Consider the following 22,538-nt stretch of genomic DNA (forward strand, 5'->3'; position numbering starts at 1 on the left):
CCGGATCATTCAAACAACATGCTGTCTGACTTTGTCTTTGGGGGTGGTTTACAGTCGTTCCCAGAAGCAACAGCTGAAGGCGGGTTGAAAAGCAGCCTGTCAAACACAGGGACAGAATTGTTGCCACCGATAGTTGTAAATCAAATAGGACAAAGATAGCTTAGGGCTTCAAACCCCTCCTTATCTTTTATCTGTGCTGCTGCTCAATCGCAGTACAAACTTTTAGATATTTTGGTGCAACATCTCCCTCACCAAGCTATCATACATGCCAAGAAGGAAGCTGTAAAACGGGTCTAAAAAGGGGAGGAAAGTCTTGTGAATGTGTAAAATGCACAAACATCTGTGGGGAGAAATAATCAACTTGTTCCACTTCTAAATTTGTGCCTCTTCTTCGCTCTATGAGAGGGCTTCGGCTTTTCTGATCATGTGAACGGCAGCAGTGACAGAAGCAGTGGTGTTCTCTTGAACCCAGGTTGTTTTGCAGCTTCTTTGCCTTTCCCACCCCTGAGCTCTATTTATTTATACACCCACTCACGTGGCAACACCCAGCACGCTAATTACCACTTATTCCCTACTGAAAATCATAACTTGTAACTCAGCGTTTGAAAAGCCACACTTAAAATCCACGTTCCATTTTTAGCGATGCGGCTTTTGCTCTTGGTTCACAACCTTTTTTTCTTCTTCTGCCATATCACCATAAAAACAAAGAGGAGGAATAAATGTGGATTTCGGGATAGAAAAATACTCCTGCAGGAGAATTCACATGTGGCTTTTCCCTCGTCTCTTTTCTCTTCGTATTTATTTGTTTGCAAATTAGGTCTCAGAGGAGCTTTTGTCTTCTTCTGCTGTCTTATTAGACTCATAAGGCCTTCCCCTCAGAGGCCTCGGCCAGGCTTAGCTGCTCCCAGGCATATGGCAGCAATAGAGTGCCATTAAAAAAAGAAGGCAGCACACGCATAAATGCTTCACATCAGATGTCACCGCTTGTCAAGAGAAGAGTGACCTTTAACAGTAATATCTGTTCAGTCTCTTTCGTTCACACTCCTCAGTTCACTGTTTCCAGCTTTCTCTCATTCTTTGTTCCTCCTATAGATAAAAAATAAACTACACACTGGTTCATCTCTACATCTGGTTTCACACACCAACCAACTCTTTCTATCGGAGCACATAAGAAATTGAAGAGCCCCGATGGTTAAAAGAAGCTTTGTGTTGGATTTTCGCATCCAGTGAACTTCTGCTTTTAGAAAATAAATCTGTTCTAAATGATTTAAGGTGGTTGAATGACTTTTGGCAGCACAGTGCTTGGATTCAAAATATTAGATAAACACATCGCAATGTAAAGGCATTTCAGACAGCAGGAGCAAATGGCCAGCATGGCTCTTTAGTTTTTATTATAGGCTTTGATTGTATTTGCATTTTTCCTCTTCTAATCACTGCATTGTTTTGGAGTGAACCATGGCTAAACAGATTTTATGTAGTGGGATTTACTGCTGCAGAAGCCTCGAGTGTTTCTGCACAACTTATATGATACAGTTTGGGTATTTGTAAACTCTTTTGCCATGAAAATGATTGAAAACCATAATTAGTCACATTTAATTAAGAATATCTGCCATATGACTCAGTGACACTAGAGTAGAAATAGATCTAAAAATATCTGATGTTAATAGGATGGCTTGGTGCCTAGTGATTGCTTAGAGGTTAAGAGTGTAAGATCCTCAACCACCGGTTGACCACTTTAGCAACCTGTCTCCAAACGGTTGCAGTCCAACTTCAACCGGATGCGGTCAGACAGCTGGACGAAGGTTCGTAAATGATTGTCATATATTTTTATAAACACACACAGATTCCTAAGACAGACTAATACAGATTTATTGCAATATGCTGTGAAATTATTCAATAGACTTGACTGGTTGCCAGTCAATACTGGTTGTATTCTGGTTATATTCCTATATAATCACACACACAGGTTACCAAGCAGCTAGACTGGACCGCATTCGATAGAAGACTGATAACAGACTGACTCGTCTTATTGCATTTCTTTCACCATCTTGATGCGACAAAGTTGCTTGAAGATGGTAATGGACTGCAAATGATCACAAACCTGGTCGCTGTCTATGACGCAACTCTTTTAAAGAAAACCTGATTGCACATGGTCGCATTAATTTCAGTCTCCTGTCACTATTTACCATAAATAACTCTACTCTTGAAAGCAGCTCGGTGTCTTGTGGGTTAAACGGACTGACTGTTTTGCCTTTTGTTGCCTCACTGCATGGATGCTCATGATCACACACAGTGGATGAATCTACTTCGTGTCACTTTCTTTAGAAAGAAAAAAAAAACAATCAAAAAAGTTATTATAGTGTGAGGGAATAAAAATAACCTCCAGACTAGCCAGACTAACTCTGATCATCAGATGGTGTCATTAACGTGTATTTTCGTCAAGATGAAAGAGTAATGAGCTGAGCAGATGAAGGGGAACTGCTCACAGGTCGTGCCATGAAAAAATAAATGTGCAGTGATGATGTAGGTCACTCTGTGAGATTAATGTCACTGCTCTGTGTTAGATTGCCGTGATAATGTCGGGCCAAGACGAAAGAGAATTGGTAAACTTCTGATGATTTGCTCTCACAGACATAAAAGGATGAACTTTTTTACCAGCCACTAAAAGCTGCCCGAGGCTTATTACCTATCCCTGCTTTCAAATGCTTTATAAACCACTAGGTGTGATATAAGACCAGTGATATGACAAGCGATTTAGCCGTCCATTAGAGGCATGTAGACTTTAATGTGTCCTGGATTTGCTTGTTCTTTTTTTCCCCCTGGATTTCTTTTTATTTAATAGTAAGGCTCTGTGATATTTGACGTTAAACACAAAGTCTACTTAAAAAAGAAAAAGGAAAATTTTGGCTCTTTTGTTTTTCTACTCAGGACTAACTACTAACCCAGAACATGAGGTTGTTTACTCACATGTTCAGTTAAGCCGGGGATGACCTGTGACATCTGTGGAGTAAGCCGGTCAGCCGGTGTCGTGCATCATGTGCTGAAACACAGGTCACTAAAAGGGTGAGCGGTCTGTTAGGACACGGGCGTTGCATGTATCCCTCAACAGTTACTGCTCTGTCCTGACGTCTGTTTGATATGCTTGAGTTGCTTCATTGTAACCAATAATGTGAAAATCTGTGAATAAGTGTCTCTGTTGTGCGATATTTGTGTCTAATATTTGCTTATTTAGTGGACAGAAAAATAATTACTGCTAACGTCTGTCTATTTTCTGTTTTATGATTTTATATTAGGTGGACTCTTTGATCAGTTTGGTAGATTGGAAGCCTTATTATGAAACAGTCACTTTGTGTTTGCTTTAAAGTTACAGTCCTAAAGGATAATAATTCATCTTGATGCAATAGAACGGTGTTGGCTGCGCTGTGAGACTTTTAATTAGTCATCACACGGTTAAATCTGTCAAGCAAAACTTCTGCATTCACTTCATCTAATCTGCACCATAAAGGTCCATATGGCACTTTTATGCTTTGTTCATTTATTCATTGACTGAGACGAGTTTATTTATTTTTTTAAAACTATCCCTGCATCTTTGAAAATATGCTACTTTACTCGAGGCTAAATCAAGGCTCTTTCACCATTGGCTCTTTGCATCCCCCCCCCCCTTTTTTTTTGGCTTCTTCATCCTCATAATCGTTGATTTTATGTGAAATTGGAGTGGTTGATTACTCAAGTGGGATCTGGCATTTCATTGCCACGTGCAGAGCTGCGACAATGAGGCGTAGCCTTGCGAGGGTGGCATCTATCAAATGCTCCTGTGATTAGGAGGACTAGTTTCATTCGCCTGACTTCAGTGGATTCTAAAAAGCTGAATTTCTTTTTTCTTTTTTTAACATCTGAACTGCAGGAGTGTTGAAATTTTGGATATATTTTCCTCCTCCTTTTCTTTCCTGGTTGGCCTTTTGTGGTTAGGGTGGTTTCTCAGGCTACCTGCAGGTTAACAAAACTCTGATCTTTCTCTTATCGTTGTCATTATCTTTTGCTGCCCTTGTCTTTCTCTTTCCCTTGGATTTGTCTTCTTCGACTTGTCAGACGTAGCTCCTCGGGCATTGTGTGCTAGGGAGAGCAGCAACAGTGGCACTGCTGTCTCCTCTCTGTTCATGTGCCTCAGCCTGGGCGAAGCTTTCGGGCAGGGGGGGCTGAATCATCTTGGTCATGTGACATAATTTGGAATTCACAATGCTTGATGCAGAAGTAGGAGCAACATTATGGTGCTGGACACATCAATGAGGCTGTGCTGAGGATGAACGTCTGTGATATGGTGTCAGGAATTGGTCCAGTCAGAAGGGAAGGATGCACTGGAGCGAGGAATTATCTGAATTTTGGCTTGTTTGGTCTCGTGTTCGGACACTGTGTAACTGCTGCACAACAACAAAGGGTTATTGATTGAAACTGACCAGAGTACCTCTGCTACATTGTGCCTGTTACTTTCACTACAGCACGCTTCTCTTCCGTTCACTTGGATTTCTTTCTCATGTGTGCACCTTTTTGCAAACTTGCATGCAAAATTAAATTATTATATGTGGAATTACATATTACATCATTGTTCTTTCCTATTTTAGGCACATCTTAACTGAACCGTGGTTATTAAGCGGTAGGCTGCCAATGGGCTCGCTAAGATCTCCCTCCTCTTCCCTCTTTCACATCAGTCAATTCTCTCGGGAGATCCCCAACTCTCAAGTTAACTCTTATTTCCATGGTAACTGAGGCTGGCAGAGAGGGCCATGCAGCCTTGGCCCCAAGCTACTCAGCTGCAAAGGCACAAATTTTGCATCATCACTGCTGCAGCTCCGTGGCATAGCATGCAAGAGGCCGTCGGATGTGGTTGTGGCAACTAGGTTAACTTGACCTTAAGTACATCTGGCGTGGGTGGACTAAAACCGTAGACAACACACGTTTGAGATTTATTGAAAGGAAAAGCTCACAGGCCACTTTTTAGGTACACCTGGCTAATACCTAGTTTTGGCTTCAGAACTGCTGTAATTCTTTGCGGCATAGATCCATCAATGTGCTGGAAAACATTCCTCAGAGATTTTGGTCCACATTGACATGATGGCATCACACAGTTGCTGTGGATTTGTTAGCTGTACATCAATCTCCTCTGCCACTTTGGCCATTTGAGTGTAGTACTTGTCATGTTCAAGAAACTACTTTGATGTGATGAGAGGTTTTTTTTTTTTTTGACATAGTATGTTATGCTGCCGGATGCAGCCATCAAAAGATGTGCACACTGTGTTCATAGAGCGATGGACATGGTCAGCAACAATACTCAGCTCGGCTGTGGCATTTAAACGATGCTAAGGGGCACAAGGTGTGCCAAGAAAATATCCCCCACCCAATCACACCACCGGCACCAGGCTGAACTGCTGATAGAAGTCGGGCTGGATGATTTCATGTTGTTTACACAAAATTCTGATGGTACCATCTGAATGTCGCAGCAGAAATTGAGACTCGTCACACCAGGAGATGTTTTCTATTCTTCTTTTGTCCAATCGTTGTGAGCCTGTGCAAATTGTGCCCCCAGTTTCCTGTTGTTAAGCTGGTGTGGTCTTTTGCTGCTGTCGCCCACCTGCTTCAACTCTTTGCTCTTCTGCCTTGGTTGTAACAACCGGTGATTAGAATTACTGTTGCTTTCCTCTTAGCTCAAAGCGCTCTCCTCTGAACAATTCTCGTCTCGTCTGACATCAACAAAGCATTTCCACGACTGCCGTTCACTGGATATTTTCTCTTTTTTTCAGATCTTTTCTCTGTAAACACACAGATGGGTGTGTGCAAAATCCCAGTAGATCAGCATTTTTGGAAATTCTCAGACCAGCCTGTTTGGCATCAGCAATCACGCCACGTTCAAAGTCACTTAAATTACCTTTCTTTCACATTCGGATGCTCTGTTTGGTCTTCAGCACGTCGTCTTGACCACGTCTGCAAGCCTGCAGGCATTGACTTGGCTGATTAGATATTTGTGTTAATGATCAGATGAACTGCTGTTTCATCATAGCAACGGTGTTACAGGTTTGGAAAGTGCACATGTGCTGTTGAGTGATAGTGTTGTCAGATCAGAATATTTTAGTCTGATATTAAAGAGTTGGAATAGCGCTGCTGGTATTGTATTTGCTGAAGCCATCTTAATGGAAATATACCAGGAGATAACAGGAAGCACAGCTGGAAGAAAAATAGGGAAAATAAACATTTTAGGATCCTAAATGGTGAAATTGGAACAGAGCTCCAAATAAATCCAGCAGCAGGATTGCATCTTATCAGTGGCTGTGATTGAAGCCCACCTGCCTGCACGGTGGCTCGCTGAAGGCGTTTAAGCATCAATGTGGATCGAGGTTGATCCACCGTTGCCAATCCCCCGAGTGCTTGTTCAGCATCCCGCTGCTCCCTCGCTTCTTCTGAGCCACCTCATAATATCTTAGGTTGTCTCTCCACATGCCCACCTTCACAGTGAGTAAACAGCCCCCCACCATAAATCCTTCAATAGGATTCTGGATTATCCAACAAGGATTAGACCGCAACAAATCAAAAAGGGGCAGCCACATTAACAACACTTAGACCGATAATGTTAAATCCCAGAAACATCTTGAATAGCTTCTTAATTGCACGTGCTGAAAGTCGGAGGATGTTATCCATGCAGAAGGTAAAGCCTGATGTGTTTTTGAATCTAGACAGTATTTCACGTTTTTAAAAATTAAGCTAAATACATTTTGAAAGGTTTCAAGGAACACAGCCCACCGTCATGCCGTCTATATGAGGTATTACCGAAGCCATAAATCCAAACAGGAGAAATGGAGCTGAGCTGCGATGAGTAAATGGCAACCGCTGCAGCTGTTTACAGCCTGAGGATGTGCCAATCAATACAGAGAAGAAGCCTCAGATATCCTCAGTGGAACAATAATCGTCAAGTGCCAAGTGTAACATTGGAAGTAAAATCAACTCTTGAGAATTGACTAATTCTTTTCTTGTAGTAAAAAGTTGGCATTTGAACCACTCAGTTCATTTCCAGGCTAGTTAGATGTTTGTGGGCCCCACCCTTATGAAGAGAGGTGGAGGAATGAGAAATTAAAAGGCTGATGATGCAAACCGATAATTAAGTCTCATCATCCATAAGGCTGGGAAGCCGTTAAGTTATTGATAACTCATCTGCATGACTGAAGTCTGTGTTAAAATGAAACCCTTAATGAGACCGTATCTCATTTTGGACAATCTTGTGTAGGCTAAGAAAATGTTTAGACGAGTGCACGAGGGAGTGAACGTCTTTGTAGGTCATCCATCCCCTCCTGCTCGAGAGAAAGTGGAGCTGGGAAGTGTCAGTTTAAGGAATGGCACATGTGAAGTGTTATGAATAAACTTTAAACAATGTCTAGGGAAAGCACAGCAGCTATGGATAAAAAACAGAGCGCGTGACAATTACAATTAGTGCGTGTCGATTTTTTTTCTTTTCTTGTGTGTGTCACAAAGTCATCAGACCGTTGCATGTTTATCATATGAATTTGTGACCTCCACGTGTAGAATTTTTCTCATTTATGGCAGTGTGTTTGCAGGAATGGTTGAGTAGAACTGAGTAGCAGTTGCTACCAATGTGGTGGTTTAGGGCAGCTTGGCTTGAGGTTGGGGATCTATCTGGAGAGGGGGATCAGTTGAAATGTTCTGGAAGCTTTTTAAATGATTGTGCCTCTCTCCCATCTGTCTCTGCACTGGATGTGATGTGACTCACGATGAAGCCTCGTTTGCTTGGTTTTCTCGGTACATCATATGAGCTCTCACGGAGAAAGCGATTATTATGATTATCGTAGTTTAATCCTCTACTTTCGCCCACATACCTGTAGATCTGTTATAGAATAACACAGCTTCCCCTCCTCCAGCTTTTAAAAATTTTTTAAGGCCTTTATTCCTGACAAGGATGGTGGAGAAAAAGACAGGAAGTGTGTGATGGAGAACAGCAATACTTGACGTATACATTGACGTATACCACTGGTTTTGGCGAAACCATTAACTTGTCATTTGGTGCTTTCATTTCCAAAATGTAACTCAAAGAGCATGCTAATTCTTCAAAATAAGAAGGTGAAGATGTTACACTGTTTAAACATCAGTGCTGTGATTGTCTGCTGATGTTAGCAATTTGCTAAAGTACAGCGTTAAAGGGCAACAGTGATGCCTGTAAACCTTCATTTATGTGGACAAACACACGAATGGGGCAAAAGCTTATTGGGTTGTGTGTAATAAAAGCATCTCTTTCCCTTTTATCTTTGGCTGTCTTCAGACTTAAAAGGCAGCCCGACTCTTGGCATTATCATATTAAAATGAGCTGAAAAGCGTCAGCTATTTGAAACAGTGCTTATGGACTTGGAGTTAATCTGATCACCTGTTTGCCTAGATGTGGACTTGATTTCATTATGTTTTTAGACATTTTTATAGCTCCAGCTAACATTTGCTAACCACAGGATGGGAGTGGGATTAAATTCTGGGTTCATCATGTTAGTGGACCACCTGAAGGATTTGTCTGTTAATCACATTATCGCATGCCTGTATTTGTTCAGCTTTTGAGTGCATTCAGTGCAGTGTTTCCAAAACCAAAACTTGAGGTCAGTGGAGAATGATCTGTTTATTCTGCTCCAGCTTTAGTTTGCTCACCGAGACCCTGCGAGCACCTTCTGCATCCCAATCCACAGTTTGTTTGGTCTTTCTGTTGCTTTCCCCGCGGTGCTATCTAACTACATCTGTTAAGGCAGCGTAACATACAATTAAAGTCGCTTTATAGCTCATCATGTGGAGGATAATTATAACACACAGCGGAATGCTAATTATATTAATGATCTTCTTTCCTAACGTCCTAGTAAAACCAATGTCATTTAGCTGCTACTTATGGACGTGCAGAGTGGCCTACTTTTCTGCACAGCTGACAGGAAGACAGAAACGGCTACCTGGCTGCCTGAATGCCTGTGTTTGGAAAGTAACTGTTCATTTGCTGCACTGACATCGTTTGGGGCTATTTGGTTGCATTAAGATAAAAATATCTAATTTGTAAGAAATGATTCACTCTGGTGAGCATGTGCAATGCATCAGCCCCTTTTTCCATTCTCATTTTTAATGCAGCAAAGAAATGATTGAAATGGGGTGGTTGCAAAAGCCTAACGTAGCTTATCAGCCGATCTCTAAAATGCTCCAAAAGACACCGCGTAATTGCAGCTTTTTAGCAGTTAGCTAATGTTTATCATGACTTGAAATGTTTTCATGTTTTCTGTTAATTCAACTGAAAATGATTCATCAAGATGCACGTTAGCTGAGAAGCCGTAGTCACATTAGCCGATGAATGCTCCACTACGTTCATCTGATATGTCCTGACTTTTTGTATCCATAATTTGCAGCTCGGCTTATAAATGGGTTCTTTGAGCCTTTTTTTACTGAAATGCAGCAGCACAGCTGAGGTGAGCGAATCAAAACAGTCAACTGAAGATCTGAAAGAAACTACACAACTTACTAAGTAAAGCCCCTTTCAGGCGTGATGCATGATACATACTATAACTTTATTGATCTTTTTAAATAACGCCATTCAGACCCGGGCCACAGTGACATGCACAGCCATGATATTGGTGTTTGTCTCATAATGTACTATTCAGTCTCAGTTGTCTTAAAACATAGTGAAACGTTTTCCAATGTTTTAAAATAATCACTTAAAGTTGTCAGATGAATGGAATGTAAAGCACGCCTGAATGTGTATTTATATTTCACTTTTTACATTTAAGTTAAAACACATTTGCAAACAAATAAAGGGCCGAAATGCAAAAGTATAGAAAACATTGTATCAAACAAAATCCAGTCTAATCATTCGGCCGCTTTTTAAGGCGCCCACATATCTTAGTCCAGGGAGAGAAAGTTCCAAAGTTTAGAAGCTACATCCTTCAAAAGATAATCTCCTTTTGACTTGAGCCTGGAGTGAAGAACAAAAAAACAGACCCGACATCAGATTTTGGCCCGTGATAATGGGCTGCAGTATTTATTTTTTCTTCTTCTGATTCTTTTTTTGTCATGGCTACTGCCTAAAAAATGAAAAGCTCTCAATGTGATGATGAATTTTGAACTGCATCCTGAAACTGGTGGCAGACCCACGTAAAGAAATGTACGTTTGTGTTACATATGACAGTTTGGAGATTGTGAGGGATGAAATAAACCGCTGAGATGAAAACTTAAAGCCTAGCTCCAAGATGTTTACAGAGAGTAGAGTGAAACTCGAGGCAGCTGTAACATTTCACAATTCTCGGGGTTCATCACTAGAAGCGATGTTTCACATACAAGTAGTGAAATCATAAATTGTTTATAGCGAGTGTATCGATTCTAAGTTGTTTGTATACATATGTTAAGATAACTGAAGATGGTTGTTTTGGTGGTTGGTTATTCAGATGGATGGTTGTAATTTATTTATTTCATTTGATTTATTTTGTTATTTTTTTATTTAAAAGAAAATCAAGCTGGGCATAAGTGCTTACATATTTGGTTTGGCTTTGATTAGGATTACTCGTCTAAATCAGTGCAGGAAGAGGCAAAAAATGTCAAAGTTAAGCTTTTTTGGGAGGGGGCAGGGGATATGCTTATTTTGCACGGGAAATGGGGAAGTGGCCCGCATTACTGGATGCTATTTCCTTAAAAAAATCTGAGAAGTTTCCCATCCATTATTTTTTTAAGTTTTAGCAAAAAATACATTTTGTTCATTTTAAATTTTATTGGAAAAATGTCATTTTTTGTTAATGGAGCTTCAAGAACCCCCTCGTGGTTTTTAATCTGAATCATTTTATAATGTTTTACAGGAATACCAGCCTAGCATTTTATATATTAGAACCGGCTTCCCCTCATATCACAGTTTTAGGGGCTGTGAGATGGTGGGTATATTGGATAAAGCACTCTAATAGGTATCAGTGTGGTTTAAGAGATACTGTGGCAGCTATTATTGCAGCACAACAAATATTTGTCTCTTTAATATAAAAAGGGACACACTGGAAAGAAAATCAATTGTCCATGAGGGATAATCTCAGACCTGTACCTCAAGCAGGCTCGATCCTCACTTTACTGGTGATTCCCTCTTATCAGTGAGCAATGGGTGTGAGATATGACCAGACTGACTGGATTGGTGGCAGTCAGGATCATCAGATAAACCCTTAAAGTAAGAATATCCATTCTAATAACTGTTCTTCTTTTGTTCTTTGAAAGACATTAAAATAAAAGATAAGAGCATCTGTGCATCCGTTAACTTAGCAGTGATCTACAGAGTTTTGTGAACTGAAACAAGCAGGGTCTTAAAATGAACCCAGAATGATCTACATCTGTATAGCTGCATAAAGGGAAGGCTGTTCAGTAGATTCAGCATGCAATGAAATGATCAATGAGAACTCTGTATATTCAGATGAAAGTGCACAAACCTGGTGTGTAGAGACATGTATTTAAAATTTAATCTCAAAACTCCACACAGTGTTTAGAAATGACTGCTTGTTTTTGCATGAATGTTTAAAGGTAGCCATTTATTGCTTTAACAAACACAAAAAATTTCAATACAGCTGCAAATGTAAAACTGAAATATGCTGCTGTATTGGAAAACTGTACAGTTGGTGCTGTAAACTGTGCAGTTTTAAATAGGTCTGTGTTGAAAAAGAGGTTTTCTACAGGATAATTGACGAAGAAGAAGAATGAACTGGACATTTTTTCCAAGTATTTTATGAATTACTGGTCTATCAGTTGTGAAACATGACTTTTAAAAGTGGCAAATAAAGTTTCAGAGCTCAAGTTGTCATCGAAAATCTCTTCTTTTATCTGATCAATGGTTCAAAATGTTTCAGTTTTCAAATTATATATGACTAAGGGAAACCCGTGCACCAGTCTTTTTCTGATATTTGTTAAATGTTAACAGTTGTTTTTCTGTCAGTCGACTTTCTGCATTACTTTGACTATTATTCAAACAGCACCAACTGTCCGCTCTGTTGGCAGCTCTGTGAAAGCACCCCGTGGTAGACCTGTTGCTAAATGCTTTTATCACCTTAGTGAAATGCTCACAATAACAGTGCAAACACATTTTAGCACGTTGATTCGCTAACCAGCCATAAAAAAAATTGCACACTTACTAGTTTTGCTTTATTTGTTCAAAACGTCTTGCACCAAATTTACCATACAGTCCATCCTGTGGCACACCTGCCAGGTCTGAACGTCATGGAAATCCACCTAAGACTTCTTAAGAAAACCACAAATGTGGATCTTATGATGATGTTAAAGTGAAAGGTCCTTGAGAGGTATTCTTTAGTGATAACTCCAATTTCACAGATATCCGCCCAAGACTCTGATCTGTGAAATATGTTCTTTGTTTGAAAAGAATAATTGAAGAAACGCCTCAAAAAGTAACTGTTTATTGATAATAACTTTGATTTTAAACAATTAAATATCAGTATCATGTAATGTCACATACAGTATAACGTATTGCACACTATACTCTACACCTACAGGAACTGCTCTGACACTGAAACCCATGCTACGAAGCTCCTGGTGCACAGATTTTGTGCTGATGTTAATTCCAGATGAGGTTTTGGAGTGCTGCTGTCATTGAGTCCAGCAGAGTGTTGCCACTTATATGCACTGTGCACCCACTCTGTGAGACCCCTCTCTGTTGCCATGGTTCTTAATTGTTTCCACATGTACAGCTTATCCAAGCTGACTTGTTGCAATGGTGACGTCCTTTTACAGCATCACACTTGAAGTCAGTGAGCTCAGCGAAAAACAAGCTTTAGCTTTCACAAATGTTTGTAAAGCCGAAGTGCATGGCCAGGTGCTTGGCTTTATACACCTGTGACGATGGGAATGAAAAAATAACTGAAGAGGTGTGGCCCAATAGTTTTGTCTATAAAGTCGATTTTTAACTATAAACTAAGGGTGACTACCATGTATTTATAATAACCATGATACATAAAAAATAAATATAGATGTTATGTTGTTAATTCACATGTCATTGCAGATAGTAGCAGTGGTAAGTGAACTGGTTACTTACCACTGCTTACCAGTTTGTTTACACCACTGTGCTATTTTCATATCATGAAAGCCCTCCTCTAAAGGAAGGAGTCTGGTTCTATGTGTGTGGCCACATTACACTTAGTGGGTGTATTGCTGTGGAAGGAATTCGAGCATTGAGTGAGAATTTGTTTGCATGAGCAGTCCTCATATGATGGTTTGCGCTCACCCTTTGCAATGGTATGCTCTTAATGTTGAAGTCCTGCGTGAGCCTTTATCATCAGAAGGTGTTGGCCGGTGTTTTTGAACACGGCGGTAATATGTATGTGTATTATGCACAGTGGAGTACTTAGGGCTTTAGTTCAGGCGTAGCCGGCTCATTTATTCCATCTCCTGTAGACCAGTGAGCCTTGTGATCTTTGCTGACTTGCTGTGTATTATTATCAGTGCATTATTATCATCTCGAAATCACCTACTGGAACTACTCCTTCAAAATGTTATTTTGCTAGCTTTAGGCAGTAAAGAGGAGTTATAGCTCTAATAAGAGAAGACCTGGAAAGCTATAGAGTCCTTTTGGTCCTGTAGATATCTCATAGTTTACTTCAGAGCACGCGTCTTTGTGTGGAAATATCTTCTTATCAATAATCTGTGTTCAGGAAAGTTAGGACCTAAATAACTGGTGTAGGATTTTTTTCCATCTCCTACACACACACACACACACACACACACACACACACACACACACACACACTGTACTTGATGATAACAGGAAGGAAGGGTGGGTTTCTGTTCCTGCACCGTTATTTGTTGATGTATCTTTTATCTTTGGGGAAGCATCTCGTCCAACTCCGTCTACTCCCTCAGTGGGAATTTATGGGACCCACCCAGGAAGACGTGCATGGGATTTGTGTTAGTGGATTGTGCGGTATGCAGATAATTGCCATGGTGATTCCTGCATGTAATGGATTGCTTTTTAAAGATTTTTCTGTTTGTGTGTTTGCTCCGTCCCACAGGGTACTGGTACAGACTGATAGGAATCACATTCATGGGTTGTCGCCAACTCAATTTTACTTTCTGCGCTTTTCTTTCCCTCCTGTGAATCTTTTTCCAGAATCTGTCTGTATAACTTATGACTGCATTTTACCCCGTATGCCCTCACTCTACGGTTTATATGTCAGGTATCCTCTGAAATTCCCCTTTCCCTTTGTCATAAAACGGCTGTGCCATCAGTGAGATAAGTCCATGTGCTGCTGATCAAAAGTGGAGCAGCCATCTCAGTGTTCCAGTGTGATAATATGGTATATTCTTACATTTTTATCACTCGTGCTCTTGTATGTTCAGCATTTATAAGGCCAGCTGATTGGTATATGGATATGATGATGTGGTTCTTTCTAGAAATAAGAGAAAGATCTGCCTGTATAGTTAGATTATTGCAACTTCTTTCAGACAGAAAACGTCGATCCGAGTGTGAGATTTTTGAATAAAAGCCAGCTTTCCTTCATTTATCCAGGTAAAAGTCTTATTGTGATTGAGATCTTTTTTTCAGGAGAGACGTGACCAAACTGCTGAACTTTCTTTTTTCAAGCACAGTCGACTCACGTGTTTGAGTCTTTGCACGAGGGTTAATCTGTCTCTGTTAAACCTGTGATCGACTGGTGATCTGTTCAGGGGTCACGACACTGGCTGGATAAGTGGTTAAGAAAATGGATACATTCAGTAACATTCAGGTCCTTTAAACTGCTACAATGTTTTCTGACAATTAGACACAGGAGACGCAAGTTAACTAAAAAGTGAACTTGGAAAGTAAGTCAAGCAGTTCAGTTAAAAACCTGTTGTTTTTTGTTTTGTTTTTTGTTGAAGCTTACTAAAGCTGCTAATTGACTTTTTAACAGAGCTTATAATTTTAATTATAGAGATAAAGTTATGAGGTTTTGGTGTTATTCGTTTTTAGTCCCCTGTGAAAGCTAAAATGCTCACAAAGTTATCTGTTAATTACAGTATGGTAATTAGTTTATGGTGCTAAAAGGGTGTTATTTGTTGTGGGTTTTTTGATGATAATGTTTGCTTTCTGTGTTTTTTTTATTTTAAAAGTGTTTCAGCGATCGATCTTTCAGCTGGTAGGGGGTTTATTTTGAAGTCTCTCGTTATTGCAAATCACGTCACGGAGATTTGACCTCAGTGGAATTTTATTTGAAATGAGACGAGTCAGTCACAACAGCATCACTAAGTCACATATACACAAAACAATATTGATGCAAATAAAATGTAGAAAATTTGATTCATTTCTTTTAAAGTACAGCTGCATGTTGTGCTACCTAAAGTGTGGACACGCTCAACGAGAAAATAAAATGTGCTCCTGTTTGTTGAGACATTTCTGTTTGTTGTTGTGTCTGTCTCTGATTTTTAGAAGGTCTATGGTCCTATACTTTATACACTCTCTGCCCTTTATATGCTTTATTGAAACTACAGTTTGCATAAATTGTAAAGAATCTGAATTTCATGAGCAATTTAATGAATTCTAACACAAATCGAGTCAGACAGGCCAGACACAACAACATAATATACACATTAAATGATAGCTGAAATAAAATACCAATAGCATGGTTCATAAATATTAAGTGACAACACTCCTCTAGTGGATTGCATCCATTGTTGTCTGACGTTTTATTTTTCACACCTCTCTTATCGTCGCACATCATAACTCCAAAGCATATTCACCCTGTCACAGACAGAGCAATTTTGCATCGATGCAGTTCAGCCTAAAAACCAATGGCACATTACGCTGTCTGATGTGTCTGAGTGTGTCTGCGCTGTCTGCATGCGCATTTGTGGATTTTCACGTATTTATAAAATGTATAATTTCCACAGCTATCAGACTTCTGCTGCCGACAAACACTATTAGAAAACTGGCACCTTCTGATTGCTTTTCCAGACTTAGACAATGAGAAAGACAATGTGTGTGTCGACAGTATGTTAATGCAGAGGATAACCTGCAAATAAAAAAGTGAAGGAGAAATGACATGCTCACAATCATTTCTCATGGGCATCGGTAAGGTGTAATTGTTTTTACACACCTATAGATGCAGGTATAGGTGGACAAATGTTTAATTAACTTATTAAAGAAATTAAAGATTAAAAAGATGTGGGGCTGCCAGGACAACTTCAGCACGCCACGGCATGAATTCAACAAGTATCTGGTGAAGTAGTATTTACAGCAGAATGAGATTGAGGGAGATTAATAGCGGGGTCGGTGAAGAGTGATAGTTGTTGCTCAACATATCGGTAGAATAACATATTTGAGACTTGCCTGAGGAGGTAAATGTATTCTGATTTCCATTAATAGGAAATGAACGGCCAGTTAATGTAGTTTGTAAAGACGGGGCTGATTTATTGGCTTACACACATGCCATTAATGTGTGTGCAAACAGTGGTACCGTGGGACCTTAAGCCTGTGATCTGGTTAGTGTGTTCGACTGTGATGCAAAGCTGCACTGTTGGCACGTGGCTCCAACAAATATTCTGTGGAATGAAACTTTTTTACCTTATGAATATGAAATGTACTATATGAACAAAAGTATTGGGTCCCACCTCTTGCCTAAACATGTAATGGCTGGTTATACCAAATCTGTGAGTATTTCCTTGTAGAAAATGCTGAGCACCTCCCAGCTGTACTTTGGGACTAGATTGCAGCTGAACTCTAGCATCCCTGCATGTAAGAGAAGGGGAATAGCTACTTTGAAAAAAAAATCAATATTCTTTCATGACCTCCTGAAGTCCTCTCATTACAGCTTTGCACTCATCACACTCAGTCGGTAACTCGTGGGTGTAGTGAAAAAGGGAAATGGACTTGTATTGTGCCTTTTTTTCCCCCTTTTAGTCGTTCACAAAGTGCTTTACGCATTTTGCCTCACACATACTCTCACATAGCACTGGCAACTGATCTTTCATGCAAGGTACTCGTCTACCATCCCGAACAACTTTAGGTTCACTTTCTTGCTCAAGGGCACTTTGGCATGCAGACGGGAGGAGGTGGGTGTTGTGTAGGCAGCCCTCTCTTCCCCATATAGACAATTTAATTTGTAAAATAAGAATCAGGAAAGTGTAAATAAAGTGGATGAGGGTTCTATCCTGAATGCGTTTACATCTTCATCTGTCTTTATATTTTGCTTTCTTTCAGACGTCCTATGACCAAAATAGAGATATTAAAGTGAGTTTGTCATAAGATTCTCAAATAATCGAATTATTTTAATAGATAGTTTTTGTCTTTGATTGCCTTAGTGGCAATTTAAACTCAGTCTGAAATTAGAAGAGACAGTGGCATGTGTTGGCATTCAGTCGGTGCTTGATTTGTTACTTAGCAGAAATATTTAGCTACGAGGGTGCTGCTATTCTGTGCTGTGGTCGATCACACTGAATCCTCAGGGACTCTAATATGACTAGACACATATTGAGGTACTCCATTTGACATCAGACATTTCATCTCCTTAATATAAAGAAATTGCCTGGAACGGGGGCCATTTTTTAACTTTGTGTGCTTGATGGATGCAATTTATATTCAGCTATAGTCTGCGCACCTAGCCAAATGAAGGACCTTTATATTTTGAAATCCAGGAAAACACAATCCCTCTCTCATTATAAGAAAATAACAGAGGATGCAGCTGCAAAGTGATGTTAGTCCCATAGTTCCTCTGAGGCTTCGTGTTTACAATCCGGTTGTACACTGTAACAACACAGGGCTGCAAATTACAGAGCCCCCATGGCAACATAGGTGGGAAAAGATCAATAACTCATGGCCACAAGCTGGTAAGGTGTGGGCACATGATAACTCAATTGTGGCTACATGACACTGAATCTGTTGTTTACTGCACACTGGACGAGCTCCATGCATGAAGCATAGATACATTTGATTTGGATTTATCTTATTTTTGCGACGCATCATAATATCCCGCAATGTTTGTCACGCTTGTTGCCAGACGATTGCACCACTCACCTTATCGCTAATGTGCTAATCTCCATAAAGCTTTAGTCTGACATATATATTAGCCTTCAGTCTCTAGGCACAGACTTTCAGAGTAAACAAAACTGTATTTATGAACAAAGCTGTCGATTCCACCTCACAACATTTTTCAAATTTATTGCTGAGCAATGTTTAGTGCGGTCAGTAAATAACATTCTACATCTTGTGGTCACCATTTACTTGTGAGTTTCCTGAGCCTTATTAAAAGGCAATAAGCAGGTTTTTGCTTTAACTCATTGTGAAGTAAATGTTATGCGTATATAATAACACATGTTGTTAGACTATATAGAACCTCCTAAAAAGCCTGGATTGGAGAACCAAAACTGGGAAGCTGGATAATGATTTCATTTCCCTGTGAGCTGCTGTTAGCATGGATTCGTAGATCTGCCAAGTTTTTCTAAGCACTCATGGTCACCCCCAGAAATTTCCAATATATGCAAATTATTATTGTTATTTAGTTATTTATTTTTTACAAGTGCTAAATTAAGGACTTGGAGATAAAAGCCGAAATACTTCACTCAGCATCAACCACACAGTCTTAGCTTTATTACATTTGATAGTCATACATGTGCATCTCTTTGTCAGTTGCTACTGTAATGTCTAGCCAACACTCACTTATCTTCTCCTAATGCATTACTAACTTGTGGCCACCCAATAAAATATTAATGCAGAGCAATTATATTTTCCCACTCATGTCACTGGGGAGGAAAATGGAAGAAAACGAGGGAAGTGTTTATGGCGTTTATGGGATGCAGTCAGACTGAGCTTTCACTGTATAACCTTGGTTCAGTTCTCTGAGCACTCATCATTATTTCCTCTCTTAGATTTTGCACAAGTGCGTGATGCTGCAGTAGCCCATTTTCTCTGGTTTGGTTCAGCGTCTTTGGGTTTCAAGAGCAACTCAAGTTGTAGACGTACTGTGACGATGCCAAAAGTGTTCAAAGTAACATATAAAAGTTATACTGCTGTGGTGTGGGTGAATATCAAAAGCTTAACTGAGGTCTAATCAATGCAGGTTTTAGGAAGCTGTATAATAGAAATAGGTTGATAATGGCTGCACTTTAATCATTCTATTTTATTATGGAAAAAGGACTCCCTGAGCCACATTTTACTCAGAGCACAGTGTTCTTCCATTATGACAATCTGCCATTATTTTTAAGCAGTGCTTCAATTAAACCCCCACATAGAGGAAACAACTCAGCCAGTGTGCTTAAATACTGAACCTTCCACTTCCATTTGTATTCAGCTTCTTATCGTGACCTCCCTCTGTAGCGCACTCTGCCTCCCTGCTCTTTATTAGCTGTCACAAAAAAATGCAGGTCATATCATGGGCGTTCGCCTGGGAGCTCGAGCTGTTCTTAACTTTCAGAAGATTTCTGCCAAAAGATGCCAGGCACAGCTCCTCCCGAAGACCCTGCTTTTCATCTGCTGCTCGTTTTTCTCATGCAAAAGGTTCTTGAAAGGAGCTGAAATATACTCGTGCTCAAAATAAAGAAAAGATGGCGCAATCTAAACCGCATATTGATGTTATAATGAGCAGAGAAGTGAAATATTGACAAAATGTCGATACATTCAGCTAGGCAGGTTTCAATTAGTACTCTGTACCCCCAACAATACACTTTACAGTTTGAGATGACGGGTTTATTGATTGGTTGGTTGGTTGATTAAGTTTTTTCTTCTCCTCTCACAGAACACACAGACTGTTCTTTATTAATTACTTTACTAGAGTTGAATCTAAATCCGAGGTTATATAATGGACCTGCTCAGTATTGATTGACATTTTCTGTGGTAAGATACTGGGTATCTCTCCCCATTAGATGACCAGACGTGGAGCAAACAATGTTACAGTTGTCAGCATGGCAGATAAATGTTACCATGTGAGACGGATAATTCTGCCAATCGGTGTAATTACTTTGATGTTTAAAAGGATAATTGCATTCCTGAATATGAGTGATTGGCATCTTGTTGTGTAAAGTGCTTGAATTCATGACACATTATTTAACGCTGTTGTTTAAGAGACCAGTGTTTTCCCTTTTATATATATATATTATTATTTTTTTATCTGTGGAAATTGTTGTTACATTTTTAGTGGCCAAGGTCAGAAAATGCACATCTGAGCATTCACATCAAAATTTGTCAAATGAGGAAAAAGGAAAATGTGATTTTAAAATAGCCTTTATAGAGAAAGTGAAGCCTGATTTAGGTCGACAGCTGTACAAAGATTATTGTGAAAAGTGTACATGCTGTGTGATGTCACTGTGTACAGAGCCATGATGTGATAATTACCATCTCACGTCTCTCTCTCAGCGTTCAGCATCATAATCTGATTCAATCACTCACGAGGTGTCTTTTGTCTGGGAAGATGACAGCCATACCCCCCCCCCCCCAAAAAAAAAAAAAAAAAAAACCAAACAAACAAACAAAAAAAAACCAGGAGTAATTATGACACTCAGAGGAGCCCTACGTGCCACTTCCTGTTCAGGCCGGCAGGTTTAGCAATCAGACAGCTGGCACTTGATATGTTGTGAATTGTGGCAGTTTTATCTGTCTGGGAAGACTAACTGTGTAATCCCAGGCATTGTTACATCATCACCATCTTCCGTCACAACAATCCCCACCTCACCCTTCGCCCATTCCTCTGTATTTCCAAGGTCAGTTGAGTAACATCCTGGCTGGGCTGATAATTTGAGAGATTGTCCCTGCAGAGATGCATCACGATTATACTGCAGGATTAATGGATTGTAGATTGATTGGTGATGTCCCCTTAACTAAAAGGTTAAGTTGAAGTGCACCTGCAGCCTCTTCAGCAATTAAGAGGAATTAAGGTATATGGGGTGTTGTCGTGCTTTTAACCTGGATCTGTTAATTTGTTTATTCTCCAAACAGCCGAATAACCACGCAACACACGTGCCTCACAAGCGGCGAAAGAAACGAAAAGATCTTTCAATTCTCAGCCACAAAATGGATTTTAATTATGCGAAAGCAAGGGGATAAATTTATAAAAGGAAGTGCAGTTTTTCAAAGCACTCGAAGACATCCTGGAAGTGTATGTGCAACGTTCAGCTTTATTGATATTCCTTTTCTTCACTTTGCCAACAGTTCGTTACCTGCTGAGGAACAATGTGAGTCCAGACCTCTGCAATGAAGACGGCCTTACAGCTCTGCATCAGGTAAGATTATCTGTCTCCACCTGTCCTTCTTTATGTCCATCTTTGACTTTTCTGATGTGTTTTAACTCTGCCTGTTTTTTTTAAAGAAGATTAAGAACTTGATGTATAATTTGAGTCTCATTTTTTTAATCCAGTTTTTTTTATACTGATTGTTGAATTTCCTGATTAAGACATGCATAATATGTCAGTATTTTATGAGCATTTTTTAGTCATATACACCCCCAGCTCTAAAAAAAAGTTGGGATGCTGTGAAAAATAAAGCTATATTTTATTCACGATTGAACATAATAACATATATCAAACATTTAACCTGAGAAAATTGCCCATTTTAGAATAGAATAGAATAGAATTCAACTTTATTGTCATTGCACATGTTACAGGTACAGGGCAACGAAATGCAGTTTGCATCCATCCAGAAGTGCTTTAGCCATGATATAGATATATTACAATATATATTAGCAATAATATAGATATGTAAGTATATTACAGAAATGGATCTGTTATGGTATGTACCATAATATGTACACGGTATGAAGTATGTTATAGCATATACTTATAGTTATATGCTATAACTATAAGTATGTACAGGCTGTAGTGAGTACAAGCTATGTACAGGCTATGAACAGGATATAAATATGGATGGGTCAGCCAGGTAATATTTTAAGACAAATATTACCTCATATTGAATTTGATGGTGGTGATAAATAAAATAAAAAAGCTGTAAGGGTGCAACAAAAGGCTGGAAAAGTTAAAAGAAACAGCTGGACAAACATTTTTCAACTGGTTATTTGGTAACAGATCCAACAGGTTCTATTGTGAATACAATATGGATTTATGAGATTTGCCAGTCATTAAAGTCTGGTTATATTTATTTTTCATGTGAAATCCAAACATGTTTGGAATTCGGTTTATATGCAGCCCTTTTAAAAATATGCACCTCAGTGGAGTATTCCTGTATTTTGTGACAGTCTCTTACCTCTACCACTGAGCTTCAAGAAGCAAAAAAAGGCACCAACTGGGGAGGTGAAAATAATAATTAGGTAGAGGAAATGTTCAGAAAAATGCACCGTTAATCGTTTTAATTGGGGCAGCGCTGACATTTACTATTGTTAGACACATAATATGTGTAAAACGTTTTTTAATCTCTTTGTTTTGATCATGTGTTTTTCATTGAACGCTGTAACATCAAGGCTTTTTCTACCTCCACCATCACCATCTCTTTGTTGAAATGTAATGAAATAATTTCCAGAGAAGTTTGCCTGGGTGGGAATTAATGTTTGAGGTTTTCTGACATTGAAAAAATGATTTTTAAT

At 39.4% G+C, this 22,538-nt stretch overlaps 1 protein-coding gene across 3 annotated transcripts in view; it reads left to right on the forward strand.

Moving 5' to 3' along the window:
- Positions 1–22,538, forward strand: part of LOC102291133 (protein phosphatase 1, regulatory subunit 16B) — a 91,022-nt gene that overhangs the window by 35,008 nt on the left and 33,476 nt on the right. For all 3 annotated transcript variants that reach the window (XM_042223978.1, XM_042223980.1, XM_042223979.1), the window contains exon 3: positions 21,155–21,225. In XM_042223978.1, coding sequence (XP_042079912.1) covers positions 21,155–21,225 — 71 coding nt within the window. The remainder of the gene's footprint in view (positions 1–21,154; positions 21,226–22,538) is intronic.

Source organism: Haplochromis burtoni, unplaced genomic scaffold (genome assembly GCF_018398535.1).
Source record: "Haplochromis burtoni strain Fernald_Lab_line unplaced genomic scaffold, NCSU_Asbu1 Contig_125, whole genome shotgun sequence".
Lineage (NCBI taxonomy): Eukaryota > Metazoa > Chordata > Actinopteri > Cichliformes > Cichlidae > Haplochromis > Haplochromis burtoni.